This window comes from Solanum stenotomum, chromosome 1 (assembly GCF_019186545.1).
Source record: "Solanum stenotomum isolate F172 chromosome 1, ASM1918654v1, whole genome shotgun sequence".
Classification (NCBI taxonomy): Eukaryota; Viridiplantae; Streptophyta; class Magnoliopsida; order Solanales; family Solanaceae; genus Solanum; species Solanum stenotomum.
In genome coordinates, this window is record NC_064282.1 from 72257543 (window position 1) to 72268317 (window position 10775).

Sequence of the window (10775 nt, forward strand, 5' to 3'; positions counted from 1 at the left end):
GGGAGGGGATCATTTTTTATATTTGATTGATGTTTGATAAATCATATGTACATGTGATTTCAAGATCTTGAATTTTTTAGTTTTTTAGTTCTTTCCATTTATTTATTTTTACAAATAATATAAATTTTGATTTTTTTGATTTTGGGGGTTTCGTTTTTGAATTTACTGATTTTGATTAATCATTTGTTCTTGTGAATTGAGTTGAATTTATCATGTTGCTTAATTAAATAGTTTATTTATTTATTTATTAACTTTCTTGTATGATCAGTTTGTTGCATTTGGCCCTAGTCATTAACACTACTGTATTTTTATGTATTATGGTTCAATATTATTTTTTTCTTTCTTATCACTTTTTATTTCTTAATTCATCATATATTATTTTTTAATGGAATTTGATTAATTTGTGTTTAATATTTTTTACAGTTTGCAAGAACTGCATAATGAGAAAGGTAAAAGAAGAGAAATTGAAAGTTTGTCCAGAATGCAATACAGATTTAGGTGCTACCCCCTTGCAGAAAATCAGGTATATTCTTCAATTTCGATCTTTTATACAACTTTTAAATGTATTGAATTATTAATTATTGTGATTTATATATATAAAAAATTACTTCTAATATGTAAATTTTATTTGAAAAGGCATGAAAATCGTATCGCATAATGTGGAATAGAGAGAGTCATTTAGTCCCTTCGTCCTATTTTATGTGAAAGTGTTACCGTTTAGATAGTTAAAAAAAAAATTATTCTTTGAGTATAGTTTTCACAATTTTTTGAATAAATATTTATGTTGACTTACAATAATTTTTTTCAAATATGTTTTGAAGAATTTGTACCCGAATCAATAGTAAAATCAAGTATTTTGATGATCATATGTTGACTATAGGCTTAAATTGTAAAAACAAAAATACAATCCTAGATTATTCTTCTATATGTCTATGGTGATATATAAGAGTTCTCTTTACGTTTGTGCTGATGAAAAATAACAAGTATTTGATAAAAACAAGTTAAGGTCATTGTCCTAGACACCACTCTTTTTTAAAATGTAAAAATGGTCATGTTATATGGATAGATTATTTATACTCTCTCCATCCTATTATATGCTAAAGTGTTACGATGCGTCAAATATTTTTTTTTTAAAAAATATTTCGATTCATTAGCTATTTTATTTATAGTAATTTTTGTGTATATACATTTAATTTTTAAGAAATTGAAGAATTTATACCCAAATTCTTAGTCAAACAAAGATGTTTTTATCATCGTACTTCGTACCCTTTCACATAATTTGAGACAAAGGAAGTACATATTATAAGTATAAAATCTCAAATACAAGAACAAGATTGACTCAAGGTTATGTCGAACAAGCAAGCAGCACTGTAATTTGGTTCCTTCCTTGTATATAATGCTTAATTTTTAGGCCTGATCACCAAGTGCAAGGGATTAGAGACACAAAGTCATGTCATATGAATACATTATTTATAGTCTTTCCATCCTATTATATGTTAAAGTGTTACTATTTAAGGAGTCAAACAATTTTTTTAAGAAAATATTTTGATTCATTAGCTATGTTGATCTGGAGTAATTTTTGTGTATACATTTTTATTTTTAAAAGGGAAAATGCATAAGTACCACCCCAACCTATGCCCGAAATCTCAGAGACACACTTATACTATACTAAAGTTCTATTACCCCCTGAACTTATTTTATAAATAATTTTCTACCCCTTTTTGGCCTACGTGGCACTATCCTTGAAAAAATTGTCAACACACGCTGGACCCACAAGATAGTGCCACGTAGGCCAAAAGGGGTAAAAAATTATTTATAAAATAAGTTTGAGGGGGTAATAGGACCTTAGTATAGTATAAGTGTGTCTCTGAGATTTCGGGCATAGGTTGGGGGGTTATTTATGCATTTTCCCTTTTTAAAAATTAAAGAATTTATGCCCAAATTCTTAGTCAAAATGAGATGTTTTACTCTTCGTACTCCATACCCTTTCACATAATTTAAGACAAAGAGAGTACATATTATAAGTAAATTTTTAGATACAAGTACATGATTTTGACTCTAGATTATGTCGAACAAGTAGACAGAACTATAATTTTGTTCCTAGTATATGTCTGTGTGTGTGAAAAGTAAGTATTAATATAACCTTATATAATTCTTAATGTTTAGGCCTGATCACCAAGTGCAACGGATTAGAGACATGGTGTCAAGTAAAATAAGAGAATTAATTGAGCGTGGACTAATCGAAAAGTCAAAAAAAGGCGAACCCAAAAAGTTAGCTCGTGAAGATATTGATTTGAATAAAATTCATGTCATGCTCATGGATACTCTACCATCGCCTCCTCCTCCTCCACTTATTCATGATGATCAAATTCTGAATCGACACAACATTTCGAGAAGTAGTATTGGAAAGGGAAGAGGTAGAGGTAGAGGTAGAGGTAGAGGTAGAGGAAGAGGAAGAAGAGGATGTTTACAAAATGATGCTAATCTTGATCGTTTTCAAGATCCATCTATATTTAATGATGTTGTTGATTTGAATAAGGGAAATACGCATCGAGGAAGCTTAACTCAACATAAACAACAGGTACAATTCAAATCTACTTTATGTTTTAGTCACAATCCTAACTCATTTGGGACTGAGGCGCGTATTTTAGTAGTTGTTCTATGGATTTATTTTAATTATTTTTTTGAGAAAAACTATAATAAAAATGCAACTATAATTGATATAATCAGATAAAGAGAGATCAGCCAGGAAGTTCAAGTGCTCCTCTTCGTTTGGGCAAAGCTACTAAACTTAAACAACAAGTACTTAATTAATTGAAATCCACTTTATGTTTTAAGTAGTCATGTGATAAGTTATATGTATTTTTCACTTTTGATGTTACACTTGTGTCGTATTCTCCAGAAGTACACTACTTTTTGTTTAATGGATTAATCTTTTTGCTTATATTATATACTAAATGTTGAATTATTTGGCTTGTTCGTGTATCATTATATATACTTTGAATCTCCTTAGTGAATGAAAAGTGTACTAACTCTTGTGATGACTTGTTGAAGGTTGAGAGTAGTGTTTATGATGCTGAGTCCTCAAAGAATGATAGCATCTCAAAGAAAAACAAAAATATTGAACCATTGGATAGGATGAATGATTTATCCAAGGCCAGAGAGCAAGTTCCAAAGTTCATCGATCGTACTCAACTAATCAATCTTGATGATTATGAAATTGAGGACGATGATGATGATGAGGACGACGATGATGATGAGGATGACGATGATGAGGATGACGACGATGATGATGATGATGATGATGATGATGACGACGATGAGGATGATGATGATGATGACGACGTTGATGATTATGATGATGATGATGATGATGGTGATGATGACGATGACGATGATGATGATGATGATCATGAAGACGAAGAAGAAGAAAACGAGGAGTATGTGCCTTAAGATGAGGAATATGTGCCTTTACCAAAATTTAAGGAACACAAAGTTTGCAAACAAAATATTGTTAAAAGATTAGATGTTGTTCAAGCTATAGAACCGCCANTGATGAGGACGACGATGATGATGAGGATGACGATGATGAGGATGACGACGACGATGATGATGGTGATGATGACGACGACGATGAGGATGATGATGATGAGACGACGTTGATGATTATGATGATGATGATGATGATGATGATGATGATGATGATGATGATGATGATGATGACGATGACGATGATGATCATGATCATGATCATGAAGACGAAGAAGAAGAAAACGAGGAGTATGTGCCTTAAGATGAGGAATATGTGCCTTTACCAAAATTTAAGGAACACAAAGTTTGCAAACAAAATATTGTTAAAAGATTAGATGTTGTTCAAGCTATAGAACCGCCATCAAGAAGTAATAATAATACTAATAACGTAAAAGGGAAAAAGGGACAACGTGGAAGAAAGAAAAAAGAAAAAAATATTCCTCTTCCTGTTGGCGGTGGTGGTGGAACAAATACTAATGTGGCACAAGTTCAAGTTACTATTGAGACAACAGGAGGTACAAGTAGTGGTAGTACTAGAGTAGTGAATGAAAGAGATCATCCTATTTGGTTCACTTTGGTTGCATGTGATAAGCAGTGAGTTTAATTCTATGACTTTCAATTATATGTATTACTTTTCTCTATAATATTTTTATTTATGTGACAATGTTTGACTATATATGATTGTTTCAGGGAAGGTCCTTCACCCTTACCATAGATTTCTACCCGCTACATAAAGATCAAGGAAGTCTTTAATTACATTTGAACATATATTTACAAAAATATTATGTCCTGCCTATATATATTCTTGAAGTTATAGATACATTTTGAAATGTTGGTCATTCATTTTTTCTTTAAATTGTAGTAGCCATTGTGGCATGCATGATTCAATTTGGTAAAGGTAATTTTTTTTTTCTTTTTGTATGCATTCTCTCTCAAATGAAGGAAAGCTAACAATGACATAACTAGTAAAGTTGTTCCAATATGACTAGGATATCACAAGTTTGTATTGTGAAAAAATGCAGAATAAGGTGTGTATAATGAACCCTAATAGTATGGCCCTTTCCTGGAGACCTCGTATAGCTCAAAATACCTCTTAACTTCAATTAATATGTTATACTTCTTTTCTGGTTAAATAGGGATGTGAACAAGTCGTCTTCCTACCTAAAGAAGTACCTTGCACAAAAATTGAGTCTTCAGAGTGAAGACGAGGTAATTATATACTTATATCGTCATTCAATATTTGCTCTGATATCTTCTAAATGACACTTGATTATTAATTTTGAATTTCTGATCCTAATAGTTTGAAATATAGGTGGAGCTTCGCATGTTAGAAATGTTGATTCATCCGGAATTGCCTCTCAAACATCTAGAAAAATTGTGGTTACGCGTAGCACCTCACTCTGGAAAAAGTTCAGTAAAAGTTGGAGCTTCTGCCGAAGAATTTGTCATGGTTTTGAAATATTCTCGATCACACCCAAAATTGAATTAGTATATTAACTATGTACAATATTTCAATTTCTCCTTTGCCTAGACATTCAAATTTTGCAAGGAGAAAACTTCTTGTTGCATGTTGTTAAACACCTTTAATTTGTGTGTGTGTTTTTTTATAAACTCAATTAGACGTTTTTGAGTTACTTCTTTTGCACTCTAGCTATCAGTTGTTTATTAAGAATTGTGTTTTTTTTTTAATTTTTTCTAAAGATGTGTTAGGTTGCACTTTTTTTTAGATATTGACAGCCAGAGTCAGGGACGAATCTACATCATTAGTTACGGGTTTGACAAACCATGGCTAGACTATTATATTCGTGTTAAAAAGTTCACTTAATAGGGTATAGAAAAATAATCTATATCAAATCCAACAAATTATCATGTACTAGAATCAATGACATAGCTACATAGATTGACCCAAGGGTGGTTATTTGAACACTCATAATCAATAACTTATTTTATGCATATAGAAAATAATATTGATATCAAAGTTAACAAGTTGAAATGCGCATAAGTTGGTTCGGATACCAATAAGAGAGGGCTTTGTCCACCACATGTATGATCGTGATTTGTGTTCATCTTTTGTTGGGGATTGATTCTTGAGACAAAACTGTTCAACATACTGTTTTTTCACATTACTATCAAACTTCATGAATTTTTTTCCCCATTGATTAGCTCAATATACGTGTTGATCATTCTATCAGTTACTTTTCTCGCCAAATTTATATCGCCTCGATTTCGAATAAAAAATCCTTTTCCTTTTCCTTGAAACCTGCTCATATGAACACATTCTAGTTAAATTTGAGAAAACTTAGTTCTGAGAAGAATTCTTTTATAAACTTCTATAACAGGAATCAGAATTTTCAAATATCGTTTTTCACTTTGAAAACAAAAAATTATACTTTTTTCGATCTTCACAATGAAACATGGTCAAACGTCTTATTTTTTGAGTTATGGATCACATTTTTTTTCTTGGCTATTGTGTTCTGAATATATTGCTTATATAGAGTTTAGAGAAAAAATACTTTTTTTTCTGCCAAACCATTAAGTTAAGGGATGGTTCTGCCCCTGCATCTATACGGTAGGGGTGATAATTGGACGGGTTGGGTCATATTTGGGAGGGTCAAAATGGGTCAAGATCCAACTCAACCCAAATTTGTTTGGGTCAAAACGGATCAAGTAATGGGTCATAACCCAATCCATCCAATTTTTACTACGTTTTTATTATTTTTTAGAAAGATTTTAGTACCTAATAAAAAATATTATTATGGTTATACATAACATATTAAACTGACCAAATGACCTGTGAGACCTTTGTACTTGGCTTCGTTTGTCGGTTGAACCCTCCTACTCATCACTTTGTCAACTAAACCTTTAAACCCATCAGAACACAACATGTAAAGCCCTTTTCTCCGAGCTCAACTAAGTAGGAGGGTTCAATTTGGACTACATATCAACTCAATTTTTAATGGATTGAAATGAGCTGAGCCCAAACTCAAACAGATTGGACAGATTGAATTTTATTTTGTCACCCTTAATCTATAGAAATTAAAAAGGAAATAGTACTAACCAGTTGAGTAAATCCAAGTGAACCTCCAAATCAGTGATGCATGTGAGATTATGCATTTCCTTTAAGGAAGGGGATATCTTATGATCCAAAATTATCTCTTCACCAACATGCCAATAACTCCAACAATAATCTCCAAGTTTTTGAATCAGTTTTGTTTGAACCTCGAAATCATGTTTGTTTACTACTCTCAAAACTTTCACTCCTAATGTTTCAAGCCATTGTTTGAATCTAATATTCCCAACTCTTGGCCCTGAGAATGAAAATACACAAAGGGGAATAACACGTCCGGGTAAATCTAATCCAATTTCTGCAATGTCATAAGTACTTACCATAGCTAAGCCACCTCCCAAGCTATGTCCTGCTATTGTTATGCTTAATTCCTCATTCGAATATCGATCTATCAGTCTCTTAACTTCGTTAAGAACTTGTTCCCTTGCTGACAACTTGCACACGTTGCATTGATCGTGTTTCCTCGTGTAGATGTTCAACAATCCAGCTTCGATTTTGATTGTTGGATCGCGACTAGTCATGTTGTAATCTCTAGCTGGTCTTTGTAAGTCCATTATATCCGTTATCATCTCAACAACCTTTGTTGTTTCACGCCAAGCAATTGTTATGTCACGGCATCCTAAGTGTGCTGAGTACTCATCATTTGATACTGCAACATAGCCAATCCAATTTGCTTGGTGACTCAAATTACTAGGCCAATTGAATGAGTGAGGCATTTGTAGTAAATGTAGCTGGAGACATCATAGCCATGCTTTTCGCCACTAGTGACTTCGGAAAAGAAATTAGGATCGATGCTATAGCTATGATCCAAATCGTACAATGGCGATTTTGAAAAAGAAACTAGGATCGATCTTACAGCTACGGTCCAAATCAAATGCATTGTGACATGCTTGTAACATATCTCCGTAACGTATTAGCTCTGCTTGTAACAGGGGATCAATAGGGTCAATCATCCCTTCCCAATCATTTCAACCATGAATATCTTTCCATTTGTATGCTAATTTTGTTTCATCGTCATGGAGTTTGTTTCCTTTCCTCTCTAGCTTTGACATTGGATATATGGAGTCATTTTCGAAGAAAACCTCGAATTTTGAAAGAGTTTTTAGTAGTATTTTCTCTGTTTCTTTGGCCAGGAAAAAAGAATTTAATACTATATGAATGGAATTTTTGTTTGGGTTTTGTTTATTTGAGAAGAGAATTATTCTGGAATAAGAAATGATCATTGTATTAGAGATTGGGATAAGAAGAATTGCACTTTGGTTTGTTGGGAAAAAATGTGCTTTTTGGTCTGCTGAATTTGTGGCTTTATATAGAGTCTCTTACTCTAAAGGTCACGGTTCGAAATTCAATGGATAATGGACATGATACTCTACTTGAATACTATCACATTGGAACCTGTGACGTGTATTTAACCTACGCATAATAAAGTTATGCTTTAACAACTAGAATATGATGATTAATAGACCTGCTCCTCTTCTTTTCTCTACTTTAATACTCTGTGATAGTGTTAGGACCTGGGACGTGCATCTAATCTACGCAAAACAACCAGAATATGATGATTATATATTTTTGTTTACTAGGGAAATGGTCTAGCTACTTTTCAAATTATTAGGATGCTAGTTGGAATTAAAGTAACATTAATCAATTGAGCACATTAGTGTTTATAATTGAATATTTTTTTTAAAAAGGTAGGTAATTACTAATTATCAACAACTATTAGAAGGACCTACTTTTATATATTAGCAGCAGATAATGTTGAAAGTGGTTAGACATTCGATTTTGAAAATATTACATTGGAGTAAAGAAGATTTAGGTTTGGTGTATTTAATTAATTGTACATTTAAAATGATACGTTGGAATAAAGAATGACTCTNCCAGAATATGATGATTATTTATTTGTGTTTACTAGGGAAATGGTCTAGCTACTTTTGAAATTAGTAGGATGCTACTTGGCATTAAAGTAACACTAATCAATTGAGCACATTAGTGTTTCTAATTGAATATTTTTTTTTAAAAGGTAGGTAATTACTAATTATCAACAACTATTAGAAGGACCTACTTTTATATATTAGCAGCCGATAATGTTGAAAGTGGTTAGAGATTCGATTTTGAAAATATTACATTAGAATAAAGAAGATTTAGGTTTGGTGTATTTAATTAATTGTACATTTAAAATGATACGTTGGAATAAGGAATGACTCTTTTTTCTTTTTAGCAACTCTTTGATTTCAGTGTTTCATACGACATGTTTAAAACCATAAGATTAAATGACATTTCAGTAGATTCAACATATTTTTAATTTAAGACCACAAAATTCAAGTCTTCCGTAGTGTCTTAAATTTCGTGTCAAGTCAAAAGCAGACAAATATGTGCAGGACTAGGCCCAAAACAATCTAAAAACTTAAGCTGTTAAAGAGAGCACATTTTTATTAGTTAATGATATTATCAACAGACGTTCATGATAGAAGGCAGTCCTTTGTAAAAGGGGTGAAAATTACTCCTTACACAATGTTGACACTCAATTTTGACCCACCCCGAGAAGACTTAATTTTCGAGCTTCTTTAATTTCAAACGATTTGGAATAATTAATTTGATGAAAAGTTCAAATATTTTTCAAGTCATTTTTAGGTAATTTTAGTCATTTTATAATTTTTAAATAATAAATATGTTTTTATATAATTAGTATATTTTATAAATATTCGAAAATCGCGTCAATTTTTTTTTACTTTTACATAAATATTTTGTTAATTAGTTTAGTTTAAATTATAATTAATATTCTTGAATTAATTAGTTTAATTAAGTTAATTATTTAATTTTGTTAAGATTAAGATGTTTGTTAATTAATTAATCTTATTCATCGTGTTTAAATTCTAACCGAATTCACTAAATTCACTCAATTTGGCTATGTTTTGAATTCTATATGGCTATAATTGCAATCCATCTAGCTATTTTGTATCTGCAAATCTAACCCTTTTAACCTCACCTTAGCTCCTTAACTTAGACCAACATTTGGGCCTTTTCTATTTTTTCAGCAGCCCACTTCTTTCATATAAGACCCAACCCATTACAATACCCATACAACATTACAACATACGTACATCAAGACCAAATACCAGAACTACCCTTGCTTCATTCTTGGTCTTCTTCACGAGCCCAGAAATGCAAAACCCAGAACTCCAAGGAAAATCACGAGCAACAGCCCAGCGATTCCAGCAGCCCAGACGCGAGCCCATCAGCTCATTCTTGTGGCATCGCAGCGTGTCCCTCTCCATACGCGAAGCTTCGGGAATAATCCAAGTGGAGCAATCTTGCATCTCTTTCTTCCTTTCCTCAGAAATCGAACGGATGTCATTCCAAATCCATTGAAATTGGTACTTTGCCAGCCGTTTGAGCCTTATCTCTTAGAAAGGTTTGAATTTCGAATTTGAAAAATTCATCCAAATTTCACCCGAATTCCCCCTAAAAATCGTGCCCTAATTCCTCCTATTTAAGCCAAATACCATAACTACCTCTGCTTCATTCTTGGTCTTCTTCGTGAGCCCAGAAATGCAAAACCCAGAACTCCAAGGAAAATCGTGAGCAACAGCCCAGCGATTCCAACAGCCAGACGCGAGCCCATCAGCTCATTCTCGTGGCATCACAGCGTGTCCCTCTCCGTAAGCGAAGCTTCGGGAATAATACAGGTGGAGCAATCTTGCAGCTCCTTCTTCCTTTGCTCAGAAATCGAACGGATGTCATTCCAAATTCGTTGAAATTGGTACTTTGCCAGCCGTTTGAGCCTTATCTCTTAGAAAGGTTTGAATTTCGAATTTGAAAAATTCATCCAAATTCCCCCCAAAAATCGTGCTCTAATTCCTCCTATTTAACCCCCCCTCCCCCCAATTCCTCCTATTTAANCCAGCTATTCCAGCAGCCCAGACGCGAGCCCATCAGCTCATTCTCGTGGCATCGCAATGTGTCCCTCTCCGTACGCGAAGCTTCGGGAATAATCCAAGTGGAGAAATCTTGCATCTCCTTCTTCCTTTGCTCAGAAATCGAACGGATGTCATTCCAAATCCGTTGAAATTGGTACTTTGCCAACTGTTTGAGCCTTATCTCTTAGAAAGGTTTAAATTTCGAATTTGAAAAATTCATCCAAATTCCCCCCAAAAATCGTGCCCTAATTCCTCCTATTTAA

The 10775-nt window shown here is 33.0% G+C and overlaps 1 protein-coding gene and 1 pseudogene across 1 annotated transcript; one reads left to right on the forward strand and one right to left on the reverse strand.

Moving 5' to 3' along the window:
- The window catches only part of LOC125856329 (E3 ubiquitin protein ligase DRIP1-like), a 5408-nt pseudogene extending 388 nt beyond the window's left edge, over positions 1-5020 (forward strand).
- A 1547-nt stretch (positions 5021-6567) lies between these two features.
- On the reverse strand, positions 6568-7314 carry LOC125856336 (phospholipase A1-Igamma1, chloroplastic-like). Its single transcript, XM_049535856.1, has one exon. It carries the CDS (start codon positions 7312-7314, stop codon positions 6568-6570), a length of 747 nt encoding a protein of 248 aa, XP_049391813.1.
- Positions 7315-10775: the final 3461 nt, after the last annotated feature.